Source organism: Limulus polyphemus, unplaced genomic scaffold (assembly GCF_000517525.1).
Source record: "Limulus polyphemus unplaced genomic scaffold, Limulus_polyphemus-2.1.2 Scaffold43, whole genome shotgun sequence".
NCBI lineage: Eukaryota > Metazoa > Arthropoda > Merostomata > Xiphosura > Limulidae > Limulus > Limulus polyphemus.
In genome coordinates, this window is record NW_013665653.1 from 126,381 (window position 1) to 144,090 (window position 17,710).

At 35.8% G+C, this 17,710-nt stretch overlaps 1 protein-coding gene across 5 annotated transcripts in view; it reads right to left on the reverse strand.

Moving 5' to 3' along the window:
- Positions 1-11,615: 11,615 nt before the first annotated feature.
- The window catches only part of LOC106462097 (hemicentin-1-like), a 358,751-nt gene continuing 352,656 nt past the window's right edge, over positions 11,616-17,710 (reverse strand). For 4 of the 5 annotated variants that reach the window (XM_022389438.1, XM_022389431.1, XM_022389426.1 and 1 more), the window contains exons 13-14: positions 16,467-16,705; positions 11,616-14,632 (exon numbers count right to left, since the gene is read on the reverse strand). In XM_022389438.1, the coding sequence (XP_022245146.1) occupies positions 16,511-16,705 (195 nt within the window). In that variant the 3' untranslated portion in view covers positions 11,616-14,632; positions 16,467-16,510. The remainder of the gene's footprint in view (positions 14,633-16,466; positions 16,706-17,710) is intronic. The other variant, XM_022389445.1, reaches the window with a different exon arrangement.

A 17,710-nucleotide genomic window follows, 5' to 3' on the forward strand; every position in this document is an offset into this window, starting at 1 on the left:
TCTATACAAATGAGCTTTTCATGAATATTGTTAATTCATTCAATCAAAGATATAATTTATAATGAAGAAGTTTATCTTGTAAATAAAGACATTTTTTCATGTGTATGGATATCAGATGTTGCAAGAAATATGAGGACCCACGTACACTTACCACCTCTGTGCAGTTTGTAGCAGTCACTCTGAACAGAACTACTTTATGTATACGTTTATACGGAATTCAAAGTCTTAAGTCTTTGGAGTATTGTGTAAAAGGTTTTAGGAAGACAAATCATTAGCTAAGTAAGATAGAAAATTTCTTTTTGTTTGGATTTTTCACTGTGTCAGTTACCTTTGCTGACGTAGTGAGGCATCATTTTGAAACTTGTTTGTTTATAGTTGAATTTATTATACAAACTTTGTTGTTTTAGGATGGGAAATTTTGCATCGAATTTACTTAGATAGTCATAATTAAGCATCATATCTACAAGCTCTATATTACAGCTTTGCTAAGATTAAATTGTGTAGTGTTTGTTTGATTCAAACATGACGTTTCGAGTTCAATGTAAATCCATTCGAAAAACAACAAAAAAAAAAACAAAGCAGTTCTGAAAACCCCGAACCACCCCAGGTTATTAGCCTCAAAATTTACACAATATTACTTGAGGTGGTACAGGATAAAATAATGGTGATGCATGAAAGGATGGGTTTGAGATAAGCATGGCCGGTAATAACGTACTCAAAATTCTTCGCATTAATTTCTTGGCACACATAGTGAATAAAGTACACAGCTCGAAATTTTAATTTGCACTAATTAAATGCAATGAGCAAGTAAGTAGTTAATATTTATATAATTTTAGAAGAATTAAAATAGTCTGATTTTTTTATCGACAATGAGCAAATAAGTAGTTAATATATCAGGGGTGTATAATATATATATATAATTTTAAAAGAATCTTTTTACATCAACTCCTGTGATAGAAGTTATTACTTTTTGTCTTTCTGCTACTTCATTTATGTAGAATCGTATTGAACCCTTGAGGTTTCCACAAGTGCACCTATCATCATGGGAGCAAAGGCTTTTGGTAAAAGTCCTGGCGTTTTCAACTTGTTCGCCTGTATTGTTTCCTTTTGGTTTAATGTGATTTACCAACCCCTATTGATCTTATCTGATTTTAACTATTACAATCAATTTCACACTCGTGTGATAGACAACTTGTTTCTGCTATAGTAAAATAAAACAATGTATATCTTATATAAAACTGTAAAACTTAATTTGATGAAGCCTGATAGTTAGAGGCTCGACTCGTAATCTGCAGATCACGAGTTTGAATCACTGTCACAGAAAATGCTCGCCCTTTCAGCAGTGGGGGTGTTTAATGTAACGACCAATACCACTATTCATTGATAAAAGAATAGCCCAAGAGTTAGCAATGGGTGGTGTTTGTTAGCTGCCCTCTCTGTTAAGTTAGAGACGGCTAATGCCTTTCGTCCTCGAGTAGCTTTGCGCAGAATCCAAATCAAACCAAACTTAATAGTTTCTCAAATGGTGTCCAGAGCATACTACTATGTTAAAATAGTAAACTCCTGCTATTTCGTCCATTTTGTTTGTAGTTAAGCACAAAGCTATACAAAGGGCTATCTTTGCTCTCTCCACCACGGGTATCGAAACCCGGTTTCTAGCATTCTAAGTCCGCAGACATACCGCTGGGCCACTGGGGGCACGTCTATTTTGAAAGATGGTGTAATTTCAAGAATTTTAAGTTATATTAAGGAGAACAATATTAAACTTGTACTCTTGTGTCTTGTAAAGGAGAATTTAGTGAAAGCGTTTAGTGAGCCATAAACGTAATACATTCTTCGTGTTGTTTAAAAACATAGAAAGTTTAAAAAATCATTTAGTAATTTACGTGGTATTAAATATAACGTTTTTCGTTATAACTAAGGGAGCTGCTTGATCAACAATAATATTGTAATTCTGATTTATCTGTAAGATTAGGAGGACATTAGCTCATTAAAAAGAATGTTGGTACGTATTATTACTAATTGTTAGATTATTTCTTTTGTCATGAGAAGGATATCAGGTAGGAAAATAATTCTCATTATTACGAAACTCCCTAAAACGAGGAGTTAAAAAACCCTTTTTTTTCTGGCTACTTTTTTGGTATCTCATTAACAACTTTCGTCAGCTCACAAAGATTCGCCTTCATGGTTTCAAGTTTTGTCGTAGCTAATCTTTGATACATCCAAAGATAACTCAAATACCTTGGCATTCAGTTAACATTTTAAATTATTGAATCTGAAAGATTCATTTGACATTTTTTAATGGGCTTCCGTATTTTATGTCCAATTACCTGATTTGTACGAAATAGAGAGATGGATTATCTCCTCATTTGCATACCTTACGGCACGTTCAAACGAAGTTTCATGAAATATGCATAAGTTCATTTATGTTAATAGGCGGACTATACACTCAATAATACACTATATTAATGAATCGTATATGTCCACTCAACAGCACGAACAGATGTGTTTGTGACAGTTTAGTTTACATAACCATTTTCCTATCACCAACTTGTTTTCCTGATTTTTACAATTAAAACATCCACTTGTTTTTCGTAAGCTACGGACAAGTTTTTAAACTGATATTGAAGAAAGAAATGAGTGTTTTGTTGTTGTTGTTGTTCTCTGCCAGAAATATTTAGAACCTCGTTTAATGTTAACAGCACTACAAACAGTAACTGAAAGGAAACTTGTTTACGTGAACAATATTATATAAAAACTATCTTTTGTGGCAACAAACACGTTTTAAAAGTAAAAATAACTGAGTAAAATAGCAAACGTTTCATCAAGTTTACTTGCCACATCAAATGATACTGTACAAGGCTGTGAGGAAGATGCTGCAGCTTTACAAAATGATTTAGTGAATTGGGCGAATAAATGGCAGGTGGGTTTTAATTATAATAAATGCAAGATAATGCATGTGGGATGTCATAAATTGAATTATAAGTATAATTTGGATGGGAATAACCTTAACAGTGTAATGAAAGAAAGGGATCTTGTTTCTTTTTTAATGTACAGACGTATTTAATACAAGTCTAAAGAGGTTATAATTTCATTGTATAGGTCACTAGTCAGACCACATTTGAAATATTGTGTTCAGTTTTAGGCTCCTTACCTTAGGAAGAACATTGAATTGTTGGAAAGAGTTCAGAGGAGGGCTATTAGAATGGTGTTGGGGTTGTCATACGAGGAGAGGCTGAAATCTCTCAAATTTTCTTCTCTTGAAAAAAGAAGAGTTAGGGAGAATCTGTTGGGGTGTTTAAAATTGTAAAAGGAATTGATGGTGCTGATGCATAAAATTTTTCATATTTAACGGTGAGAATAGTAGGGCACAAATATCAATTTTGGCGGGGGTAAGAGTCATCTTTAGCTTAGACAGTTATATTTTTCTAATAGGGTGGTTGGCCTTTGGAACGGGTTACCTTCAGATGTTGTGGAGGCAGTAAATTTAACAGATTAAGAGAAGCTTGATAGCTATATGTATGATAAGGGCTGGCTTTGAGATTTTTTAAAAAAAAAGAGTTTTAGTTTAAAGGATGGGGCAGTCTAAATGGACCAATAGGTCCCTAAACATTATGTTATGTAAGTGATGAAACTTGTGCAAATCTATAATAACATCAAATGAGGAGTATCACAGTACTTTAATAGTGTCAGCTTGTATTTCAATTAACTAACCTAGGCGTTTGTCTATTATGCGTTTATTAAAACTTATTATGAGGAGCGATTTTACATTTAGAGCTTATCAAACTTTAAGCTAAATTAACTAGTTTGTGTCCTTTTTATTTATGTTCTAATTTGTAACATGGCTGCCATCTATGTTCCAATAAAGAAGTACTGATTTTTATTTCATTCTTCTTGTAAACTTTTATAGCATACATTTGAGGATATTCTTTGAGAATATTGACCTTGCGACTACCATGGAACTTGGAACACTTGGTCGGGTTTTAGGTCTATTTTGAGACCTGGGAGGGTCATATGCCTCTTCCTTTCTCCTTAACGTTATATTCATGTATCATATTATTCCAATTTAAGGAAAATGCTTTGCGGATTACGTGTTAGGAGCAGGTTACTCACTCTACACGAATAATCGCACTGAACCTTTCATTCCTTTGTACTCCTATATTCATAGACCTAATACTTGTAGTATTTAGTGCTTCACTGCGATATAGCTGAATACATTCCACACTTATAGCTCTACTTGATCCCTCAAGTCCCTGACCTTGCCGTTTTGCACATTTACAGCATAATATTCCAGTTAGGTTGAAAATACCAAAACCAGAAGTAAACTCGAGCATGCTAGTATTGTGAATGATATTCAACTTTAAAAGATAGTGAAGAAAAAAACACCATTAAGTGGAACAAAATTTCAGAAGACTTGATATTAAAGAAACTAGTTTTGACAAACTCGTGCGTCTTCTTTTCAGAAGACAACGTGAGATTGAAAAGGACGCACGAACGTGTTCAAACTATGTAGAATAGTCGGCAAATGCTTGTTGTAGAGGACGGCGTTTCGAAAGTCTTCCGCCTTTCTTCTGCAGGTTAGTGTCTATAAGGTGTTGTCGGATTGTGAAGAGCATGTTATGATCGCGTGGTTTCTCCCTGTTCCTGATTGGAGGAGAGATTTCTTATAGATTCAACCAATTATAGCCACAGGTTACTCACCTCTAATCCGGAAACTCTGTTTAGTGAAAGTTTAATTGTGTTAATATATATATATAATGATGTTTTAATATTTTTTGTCTTCCAACTTTTTTAGTTTTTTTTTTTTTTACTTTTTAACTTTTTTAGGTAAAGAACACCATGTCACACTTATTGCTTAAACTAAGAATTCGCTTAACAGTAATTTGGCAAATATCTCCTTCCCCACCACACTATGGGGTGGAGAAGCAAAAAACGACCAGTTCCAATCCAGACCCGGAACCAAAATTTCAATCTGCTGAGGGCTCACCATCTCCGGTTCCCCCGCCATGATTCAGAGCTGCATCGAACTGGCCTCTAGCAGATCAAGTCAGGTTTCACCAAATTACTCGCTCTGCACCACGAGATCCAGCAAAAAATCAACACCAATAAACCAAGTTGTATAATCACCAAACAGTAAATAACCCACGGAACCGCAAACATCAACATCCGCCAGCCAGTACTCTAAACCTCCTCCAGCGATCATCGTGGAAGGAATTCCTTAAGACTTCCGGAAATCGCCCATGAACTTAAAAGGCTTTTTCTTAAAGCTTTTCTTCACGAACTTCCGAAGATTAGCCAAGGAGGAGTAGTAATTAAAATTAACACCCCTGCAGAATACGCCAAGCTCCTTAAACTATGGGACCCCTCAGCCTTCCAGAATGCCAGACTAAAAACGTCCACGTCCCTGGAGACCACCAACCAGAAGCCACGCACGTAATTGTCATTAGAAGCGTCCCATTGGACATAACCACAGATGAAATAGTCTAAGAACTAAATTCTCAAGACATCTCAGCCACCAAAGCTGAAAGGATAAAATCTGTAAGGACCAGCCAAGAAACCCCCCAAGTACGTGCAAGCCACGAAAACAAAAACCACGCAACCGATCTCATCAAGAATGGTGCCAACTTAAGGTACATCCATCACCCAGTTGAGACAGCGTGACCCAGACAATTAACCCTTCTACAATGTTTACACTACCAGAAGTTTGGCCTCAACCGTTCCGTTTGCACGTCCCGAGTCAAGTGTGCTCGGTGCGGTGATCAACATCTGGTAGCTGAATGCCTAAGACAGCGACATGAAGCCACGTGCGCCAAATGCGGTGGACCGCGCCTCTTACCGCGGATGCCCCAAATACCAACAGGTATTCAGGGTAGCCCGTGCAAATAATGGACCAACACAAGGTGCCCCGCCCATCGTAGCCCGCCGTCAGCTCTCCATCGCCTGAGCAGCAACCAACCAGACCAGAACCAGGACCCAGCTGCTTGAGGACCTACACCGACAGTGCAAGATCCAGAACCCAGCCGCTTGAGGACCTACGCCGACAGTGCAAGAACTTCAATCCGATCTACAAGCCTCGCCAAATGCATCATAGCCTTCGTCGTGGATATCTTATCCTGCCTCAACAGGAATGATATAGTCACATCTGGTAACTTACTGAACGACGCCTGCCACGCCGCTGGATACTACTTCTCTCTTCAAGGAGTTGACCCCTACGACCTAAAGACCCTAATCGACGGAAGGATAAAATCTAGCTGCTCCTAGGTCAAGGTAAAATGCTCAAGTTTTTGCACATTAACATTCAAGGTGGTTTAAACGCTAAAAAATATTTAACCTTAACCAAAATTTAAATGCAGATATAATAGCAATAAATGAAACTTTTCTATCATCTAAAAGCAATTTCTCATTCCCTAATTACAATGTTAAAACTATACCAAATCACAGAATTCTCAAGGATTAATGTTACATGTTAAGAAAGATCTCATAGTCTCATTTCTAAGTTTAAACATAAACTATAACAATGAATACATCTTATGCAACATCCACACTCCCCTTCATGCAACAATCGCACTACCTGCCACTTACATATCACTCAGCAATGAACCTGATATACACCTTCTTCAAACTGTAATCAGTCAAAACACGCATCCAATTATACTAGGTGACCTTAACTCGAAACACCCTAAATTCAACTGCCGAAAAACAAACCGTAATTCTTCACGATTTCATCGACAACAACGGTCTTTTTGTCATCAATGATAACATCCCAATCCACACACACATCACAATGGTTCACAAGACATTCTCGATCTTGCAATCATTTCACAGTCATTAATCCCATATACAAACAGCTTTAAAGTATCAGAACACATCGGCGGTGATTACAACCCCATCTCATTCACCATAAATATCAACCCCCGCAATACAACACCAACCACACGCCCCAAAGTATTTGACTTCACTAAATCAAACTGGGACCGCGTAAAACTAATCAGGGATTCACTTCTACCCGAAGTTAAAACAACACCCAACTGCTCGCAACACATTCATACTTACGCTACAGTAATTACAAATGCTATCATTAAGGCAATCGAAAACACCATCCCACTGAGGCAGAAAAATATTAACATCAATCACTGGCAGTTAACTACAGAAATCCATAACTTCATAAAAACTAGAAGACGCTTGCGCAGACAATTTATTTTTATAAGAAACATAAACACTAAAACTCTAATGAATATCACAAACAACAAGATTAAAAAAACTAATCGCAACCCAGCGCAAAGTAAATTGGCAAAGCTTTTGTCAATCACTAGACAAGACCCAGCAAAGTTCTGGAAAAAGTTCAAACTATTTGCAATGACAAAACTGATCAAACAAACCACATAATTAAATATAACAACACCACAGTGACCAAAGACAAAGCTAAACTCTCCAGCAATTACTACTCCACAGCCTTCACCACTCCCAACACTAATACTTTCAACAATGATCATTTTACCAAGGTGAATAACTACGTCCAGAATAACAATTTAAAAAACGCCTCCGACGCACTCATTACCCATATCACAGCGATGTTTAATTTATCCCTCAAATCAGGATATTTCTCAATAACATGGAAATCTACAGTCATTAGCATCACCCCCCCAAAAAGTAACGACCTCAGTAATCCAAGCAACTACAGACCAATAAGCCTGCTCAACACTATAGGCAAATTAATGGTGAAAATAATCACAACAAGGCTGTTTTTCGACTTTGAATCCAATAATCTCCTCTCCGACACACAAAATGCATCACGCAAACAACGACAAACAACTGATCATTTAGCCAGATTAACAGAGTCAATACACAAAGGGTTTAATCGTAACCAAGCAACAATCGGTGTTTTCCTGGACGTCAGGAAAGTTTTCGATCCTGTTTGGCACCACCGCCTCAGATATAAGTTATGTAAATATAATATAACTATCCCACTCATTAGATGGATCTCGAGCTTCCTAACAGATAGAATCGCGAAAGTCAGGATTAATAGCAACATCTCACCTTCATTCCCTCTTAAAGCTGTAGTTCCCCAATGCTCGGTATTAATCCCGCTACTCTATATATTATTTGTGAATGACATAAACTTCCCCGAAACTCCCGAAACAACAGCTTCACAATATGCCGACGACATCTCTGTATAGTGCACGTCACGCAACCCTCTGCTTGCAGCAAACAAAATACAAGCCACTCTTGACCACATTGTAACGTGGTGTAATACATGGCGCTTGCTACTCAACCCACAGAAGGCACAAGCTATTATCCTCTTCCGAAGGCTTAAGCAAAACAACAACAGCAACAAAAATGTCAAACTAAAACTATATGAGACATCAATCAAATAAACGAACCAAATAAAATATCTCGGCTTAACCTTCAACAGAAAACTAACCTGGAACACACAATTCTCTGAAATAACGGTCAAGGCGCAAAAACGGATAAATTATCTATAGAAAAAAATCAGTGGCTTCGCCAAAGGTTGTAACGCAAAAACAATAATGACGATTTACAACGCCTATATTAGACCAATTCTTGAATACGGATGCCAAGTAACATACCGCAGCATTTTTACAAAAAAAAACTTGAATGTACCCAGCTAAAAACCAATTCGATTAGCCTATCGTCTCCCCGTCTACACACCCGGCTTTTACTTACATAAAATAAACAAATCAGTGACATTACAAACACTATTCTCAAACCTAGCAAACAAGTACTACGACAAGACTAAAACCAGAAACGACCTTTTCATAAAACTCGCCATCATCGCAGAAACACCAGCCACATGGACCAAATTCATCTCTCCCCTAAACCACATCATCTCACAAAACATACAACATTCACTTCAAGAACCACCTTGAGCGTTTTACCTTGTCCACCCCCATCTTTTTCAGGTTACCGACCAGAACGAACAATGGACCAAAATGTTAAAATTTTACGATTTATTTTTATAAACTGTCGTAATGTAAAATTATGTGTGTGTGTGGAAAGCCATTTATCATTCATTGTACTCAAAATAGCACAATCTGTTCAATGTAAATAATTTCAATGTAACTATCTATTATGATGCAATCAGCTTTGGTTCTGGTCTTGTGTCTTTTCTTGGACGGGGTGCATTGGTCCTCAGGGGTGGGCCTCGGCTGTCTGGATCTGCTGATCGTGTTTAGTTGATCAATCGTCACGCTCGACACACTTCCCTTCAATCAAGAAAGCAACCGCTCTTCCGATCTTCTTCATAGCATTCCCTCACGCTTAAACTACGAAAAATCAACAGCTCAGAGAAACAATTATCACATCCACTATACTTATCGTAAGCCACGGTTGGGGCGAAAAAAAATAACATCAATTTCTAAACAACCCCAGGTTTTCTAATAAACCTAAAATAACTACTAAGTCAGATAGGATAGGATTTGTTTTCCAAAATTTGTCTGCGTGGATGATAATAAACCTAAAATAACTACTAAGTCAGATAGGATAGGATTTGTTTTCCAAAATTTGTCTGCGTGGATGATTCTAGTTTTTTCCCAGTGTATTTTGTGTCCAGTTGACATAGCGTGTTCTGCAATGGCTGAATTTTGTATTTTCATGAGTCTTGTACTGTCTTTATGTTCTTTTATTTTTGTCGCGAGTCTTCTTCCCGTTTCTCCAATGTATGTTTCATTGCAGGAACATGGGATTTCATAAATGACGTTTTTGTGTTTCTCATTGGTAGGTTTCTGTTTTTTTACCAGAACGGACCTTAATGTCTTGTAGGATTTCCACCGAACTTCTATGTTGAATTTCTTGGCTATGCGTTTGAGTTTTTCACTGAAATTTTGCAGGTAGGGTAGGTAAATGGCAGTAATGGTAGTTTTTTTTTCTAATCTTTTCTTTCTGTTGTGTTCTTCTTCAGGGAGTTTTTTGATGAAGGAAGAGGTGTAACCATTTTGTTTAAAACCCTCTACGATCTTTTGGCGTTCTGTTTCGATGGATGTCTTATGGCAAAGTTTTCTAATTTCTCTCATTTTAAGTCTTCTGACGCTTTGTTTCATTTACTTTGGTTTTCACTTGATATTGTGTTCTTTTATTAATATTAATCTTGCTTCAGATTATTTTAATAAAGTGGTTCTTATAGTGTGGTCCACGAACCCTTGGTGGTCCGCTGGCTGGAACAAATTGCACAACGCCACAGCCGAAGCCATTATTTCCATTAATTCTGATGAGTTTTTTGCAGTGGCAAGCGAAAGCGTGTGGAGTAAGACTTGTAGGTGGTCCATGGGGTCTTTTGTCCCTCCGAAATGGTTTTTGGAGGAAAAAACTTTGAGAATCACTATTTTGATAAGAATGCTCAGGGAATTAGGGAAGATAACGAAAAGCCGAGAATCAATAGAACATATTTCTGGGTTAATGGGAAACATTTTGTAAATAAGTCGATATCAATTTCTTCAATAGATTCGAGATATTAAGCTGATTTTTAATTCCAGATTTTGTGTGGAATGATCAATGAAATTTTATTTAATCTCATTTTGTTCTTATGGTAATAATAGGAATTTTAGAAGAAATACTAACCATTCTAGAGAACTTCAAGAGAAGCTATAACACCAGGACCGTTAAAACAAGAAATGCTTTATAGAATATTTGCAATAAATAAATGTGAACTTATCCACATATTTAGCCGACAAGCTGAGGTAACCGTCCTTTGTCTGGGTTATGAACTTAAGCAAATGTGAGGGTGGATGCTAGGATAAATACACAGAGATCCTGTTACGCAATTTATTTACAATATAACATTATTGCAGTATTCATTATTACCTCACCAAAAGTTTTGTATAAGCTTTAGCAACTCAGTATGTATATATTTAAAACATTGTATATACTCTGCGATGGTCAGGGTGACTATGTCGGAAGATCGGCTAAAGTAGTGGCGGTAGGGGCGTTTTCAACATCCAGCTGTTAATGTCCTTCCACAGTATTTCACGTTATTAATTAGTTGACGGTCATTGGACGCAGAAGTGTCTTACAGGCCGAAGTTGTAAGGTCATGGGTCAAACTAGGAAGTGGATATAACTCAAGAAACGGCTCTTCATATCAGCCTTATTATGGCTGTTGAAGTAGAAACTTGATCTGAGTTTACGTATTATTGCAATAGTGGCGGCCTTTTTTTTTTTCATTGCATTCCTCCATAGAGAGTGCTAGCGCACTCTGTGAGATATATAAGACGTTTGTGTGACCTTCCTCCACACTGTGTGTACACTGTGTTATAAAAAAGTTAATAAAGTTATTTTTTTGGTGTAAGGACGTGACGCCATCTATGAATGTAGTTAACGTTAACTTACGTCAAATGTAATAAATGCTCAATAACAGCAATAATGACGGATGGAAGGGATTATGAACCTACATTAACATGCCCCTTGTTCCAAACTATCATCCCACAAAGTTTGTTTGAGATTGGCCCAGCGATCTAGGAGTAGTTAGATAATAGACAGACACACATTCTTTTGTACTTTTTTATATATACATTACAGATACACAAAATGTCGAAACCTTTTGTAGTTTTTATTTATATTCAAATGAAAATATTGCTAAAATACATAGACGTTAAATCTGTTTAAAAAAACAACTCATTTTACTTATTTTTATTTCATACAAGTAAAGTCCACATAAGATAAGAATATTCGACGAAAATACTTCCTAGGTATCCATACAAAAGCCTTTCCTGGTGTGGATATGTCTTGAGCAAACCAAGGTATTTCAAGTTTATATGTAATTGATTTTAATCACACGAATAAACCAAAACCATTGAAACATAAGCTAAGTAAATTTGTTAGCCGAAAATCTGAAGAAACACTATTGCCATTTAAACCGAATACAGGTAAAATATTTCAGCTGCAGCTTCAGTGGTGGATGCCTTTTGAGTTAATGTTGCTTTTGTTTTCGAAAGATCTTCAGGAAATCGGTATTTATTTAAAATATTTTTTTACAACTTCATATGCATGTTAAACGTAAACTAACATTAGTTATACAGAGGCAGAGGGAGGCAATAGTTATCAAGCTCTATTAATTCTGGTCTGAATTCGTGACAAAGGCTTGGTTTTAAAAGTTATTAAGTATTGTTGAGGGTAAGCTGACGCTACGATCTATAGTTATAAACACAATAGTGGTTCTTAGTTTAAAAGGCAGATTAAAAGCTTATAAACTGTTTGGAAACTAAGGATAACTAAAAATTCAAATGCTTAGATTAATAAAAAGGGAACAGTTATGTTGAATTAAAGCTGTACATTTGATTCTTCTTAATATGATGTTTTATTTCTTACGTTTTATTCAATAGTTGTAGAGTAAATGTTTTTCGAAAAACGCTGAAAATATCGGCCAAACAGCCTAACCGTTTTCACCACGTCATCGCAGCAAACCCAGTTTGAAGCATGGAAAACGTGGCGTAACATCCCTTGTGTTTTATGACACAAGTCTTTTAGCGGAAGATCATTTTTATGTTATCACGATAAATTTTGTAGCGAAAAATCATGTGTATTTTTTTGACGTCAGTAAATTTTGTGGCAGAAAATCATATGTTTCATGACAACATGTTTTCTGGCGGAATATCATTTGTATGTTATTACAAGTTTTGTGGAGGTACATCATGTGTGTTTTATGGAAGTAAGTCTTATTGCAGAATATCGTTTTTTTAGTAAATCTTGTGGCAGAACATCATGAACAATCTGAGTTTTTTCTTTAAATAGACACCATACCTATGCTTTAAATAATTTTTTCTATGTGTATAGACGAAGGCTTAGTTAGAACCTATCTTTTCCCACATGACACAGCGTAGAAGTAATATCATTAAATTATGTTTATTATTACAATGAAAAGTCCTATTAATTCTCAAAGAATTAGCATTCTTTACTTTCCTCTTTTTTCTTACAAAAATATCGCCACTTTAATCTCGTACCTGAGAACGTACGTGGAAAATATTGAAACGTTTTCTGATTAAAAATCAAAAAAAAAAAAGCTAGCAAGTTAATATGTACATAAGCGTAGTGGAATGTTGAAATATAAAAGCACAGACTAGAAGAAAGTTAACATGTATAGGCGCGTCGAGTCACGTCCTCATTCACTATCCTCCAAAGACAAAGCCACTGGAAAATGAGTGGTCTCACTAGTCAAAAGGCTCATGTTTCAGTCCAGGGGGAATTCAGTAGATAATTAATTTTAAAGCACACAGATGCTAAACCATAAATATTCTGATCCGTATCCCTTGTATCTTCAAACAACGGTATTTTCAGAAGACAGAAACAACAAATAAGAATTCTGACAATAACATTTCTAGGCAAACAATATAAAGCATTTTTCACAAATAAATGTAACATACTTAGGTATACAAGGAATTAGAAGAGTACCAGTGCAATTCCTGCACATTGAAATTCTACTAAAGTTAGCAATCTGTCTGATTGAATTGTGGTCGTCAAAGGTACTTGTTGGTGTTTGTTGAAAATAAATAACAATTGTTCATGACTGGAGGTGTCTGGATTTTTTTGGGGGTTTGTAAACAGCAATTTGTATGCAAATATACAAAAATATTTAGAAAATAGTAAATGATTTGCTAATTGAATAAACTTATTGAACTAATAATTTAATAAAACAAATAGTATAATTTGAAATTATAGTTACAAAACACAATTTTTGGTGAAGAGAAGAAGAAAAAATTCCCTGTTCTAGTAATTTTTCAGTTAAGTTTGTATGAGGTTAAATTTTTAAAATGGTATATTTCTGTAGGTTTACATCTGTATACAGTATACAGTTATTTTTATATACCGTTAAATTTACTCATCAACATTTATATTTGTGATAAACGTCATGTGCACATTTTACTATGAATGCTGAAAACGACACACATTTTTGAGGACCAATATTTATGTAGAGTTTTAATGATAATACTTTGGGTTCACATGACTACAGCGGGTTATTTTTTATTATATTCATAACAAGTTAGGTGAAACTATATCAATACTACTGAGTGCTAGAAAATCTAGAAGGGATTTTAAAGTGTAAACTAGAACACACCTCTATAGACAAAGTGGCCATATAGTGCAGAAATGACGTCATTCAACGTTGCGATCTTAATAGATATATAGTGGGAGTTAATTACGAAAACCTCCCAAGAGTGGTGCTCATCACAAGAATAGTATATATATATATATACTTATTATTCTCATTTCCAATGGCTGACGTGCTTTTTTTTTCAGTTTATTGGAAATCTCTAAGCAGAAACAATCACATGTAAGGCAGCAAACCCTTCCACGTGAATATGATTAAAATATAAAGCAACAAGGTGACAACTATTTAATCTATTATTAATCGATACATCTTTCTTAAAGGGAGTACATACACAGTGGATGAATAAATGCACGCTAAACGCAAATAGAACTCGACGCGTCAATGTTGAAAGGATCGCAAGACTCGGTAACTGTTCTGTACTTCCTCACGGATACTTTATCTTGACAATCGTATTTATGAAACGACTTTTATTCTTGGGCACAGATGTCTTAGAAATGTTTCTTAGCAAAGTGACTTTCGGCAGACTTGATCATTTTCCATTCCTTTCTTAAACATTGGAAACTTGACTTCCTTCCTAGAAAGAAATATAATATATATATACATATACATTAACCTTCTTGTCCTGTCTCCTAGCATGAAATAGCAACTTGAAACAAAACTGATAAATAATGCTTCATTATTTTGCTATAAAGAAAACGCTTTTACACCAAAATTTTAACGAACAAATATGCAGGATTTCCTAGTACATTTCTATGTTAAGGGTTTGTTTGTTTAAGTTAATTCCTTCATTCTTTTCTGAGTCTCGTTTATATTTAAAACTTTATTTGTTTCCGAATTTCGTGCAAAGCTACAGAAAATCTATTTGCACATAACAGTTCTTAATTTTGAATGGATAGACTAGATGGAAAGCAACTAGTCAACAGTATCTACTGCTAACTCTTGGGATATTCTTGTGAGATCGAATAGTGGGATTTGACCGAAACTCTTACAAGGCACCCAAGACCTCAAAGAGTGGAGCGAAATTTTTTGCAGCAACAATTCTCGAACTTCTTGGATTCACAGTCCGGGTTTATGGAAAAAAGAGTTAATGCGAAGAACTCTTGTCTATTGTGTAACTTAGATTTCACAGACGTGATACCTGATCTCGTACTTGGTTTAAATTAAAATGAAAACGTTGATCCTTGAAGAGAAGCAGCTATAATGATTATATATTCTACTTCATTCGTTTCTGGAATCTATGAAAATCGCAAAAAAACAACAACAACAACAACAAAGAAGGTTGAATGATTTAGTACTGTTTATTTAATTACGTTGAAAGCTGTGGATGGTGTCTAATCCTTTTCTTCTTTCTGGTATTATCGTATAGTCTGGAAAATCAACCTTTAGCAACATATTTTAGATTTTAAAAAGAATGTCAAGATTAGACACATCCATTAAAAACCGGCAATACTCTCTGAAACGTATGTTGTGGATTAATCTTTTTGTTTAATCGCAACTGTTGGTTGGCTAAGTAGAGCAGGTATGCATATTTAGGACTAAAGCGTCGTTGGCACATAACATTTCAGTGTAATAATAAACTAAAAATAAAACTAATTTCAAAAGAAGTTGTTGAATGCCTGCATACAAATATATATATATATATAAGTTTCCCTTGGTTATTGTTATTGAAGCTTTTGTATCCATAAGACTTTAGAAATGTCTATTTTCTACACATACATATACATACACAGAGTCCAAACCCAGATGTTGAACTGAAAGTTGAATTAAAACTGCCAAAAAGTTTCATATGCATTGTTTAAATAAAGATTTACAAAACGATGATATATTTACGAATATATTGATTAATCCTGCTCATTGTTTCCTTTCAGTGTATATGTAGTCACGTGTGCATTTACGACACAAATTTGAATACACTGTTTGCGATGACAAAATTAATTTAATGTACTGATGTAAAATCTACTTGACAACTCTGGATTATGTCATGACGTACGTAGTTCAGAAAGCAATGTCTGAAAATAGGTAAAAGATTAAACTAGTCGTCAGAAAGGGAAATGGGATCAATTTTGGTTGCAAGTTTTTCATGACTTCTCGTGCTTCTCGTGATTGAATGGTCCGAGGTTCGACACGTAATGCCACTGAACACGCTCCGCACTTTCAGCTGTGAGCGCGTTATAAAACTGAGCCACTCCCATTATTCGGTTCAAATGAACTGTACATAGCCTTTGTGGTAGCGGGTACTGCTGGCTGATTGCCTTACCAATGGTCAATAGTTCGTATAGTGCACCTGAAAACTATGGGTCTCTGTACTTGCTGTAGAGGTTGAAAATACCAAGTCTAATTTTTGTTATAGTTTTCATTAAATTGCACCATTCATTTCTTAATTGCTTGTACCCACTTGTATTACTCACCATATAAATAATTGGTCCCGTTTGTAGTAACTCTTCGTCAAACATTAAACTGCACTTTCCCTTCTATTGTTCATTAAAGGTGTTTCACAGGAGACGCCACATTCTTCCTCTTCTGCTTCCAGCTGCTTTCCTCTAAAGTCGATTTTAGCGTACTCCGTTGGTGGCTCCTGCCTTCTAACCACTGAAGAAGACTGGCCAGACCTAGGTAAGGCTAATTCAGCGTACGTCACATCTTCGAGCTGTATTATATTTTAAAGTTAGATAAACAAAAGTTATAATTCAACTAAGAAGGAAACTTCTCTCCAGTGCTAAAACATCTACAAAATATTTGATAATGGTATCAAACATAAAATTATTGTTTTTAATCCCCAAACTCGACCGTCTACTACTCAAGGGAGTCTACATATGACATCATATTGAGTAATTATATGTTTTTACCTTCTAGAATACTCAATGTTAGGAGGTACCAAAAATAATTAGGTAAAACTACTATTTTTTTGGCCTACAATACATAGGAAACTACAGCAATACCTAATGGGATTAACACCAATACTGACGGTATCTTTGTTTAATTTGTTCTTAATTTGTCATTCATCTGTTATTAGGGATTGACAGACCAATGAAGTCATGGATAGATTTTACAAACGGTATGGCATATGAAGGTAAAATTGCACAGGGATGTTAAGGGTACCACGCAAAAGCAAATTCCACAGTTCTCACATGTTGCCACCAGGGGCACCACTAAAACCTAACGACTGACCAATCACAGAAAGAAACTGTTCAAAATGCGTTCCTTCAGTATCCAGAATGCACTGCATTCATATGACAACAGACATTACAGCAACAATGCTCATCACATCTAGTATTCTGGCCACTTCATGGGCAGTTGCATCCTTTAGGTCTGGAATTATGCAAATCTGGTGTTAGGTCTAGTGAATGAGGTGGCTGTTCAAAAGGAAAATCCTGAAACTTCTCCACCTAGACGTATTTCACCTGGTTACCAATACATGGAGTGACAACATCCAGCATGAAAACATAGTGTCTATTACTTTCTGCAGCATGGGGATCACATTGGTTGAGAGAATTGCATGGTACTGCGCAGTACTATTACTTTCTGCAGCATGGGGATCACATTGGTTGAGAGAATTGCATGGTACTGCGCAGTACTATTACTTTCTGCAGCATGGAGATCACATTGGTTGAGAGAATTGCATGGTACTGCGCAGTACTGACTGTGAAAATTT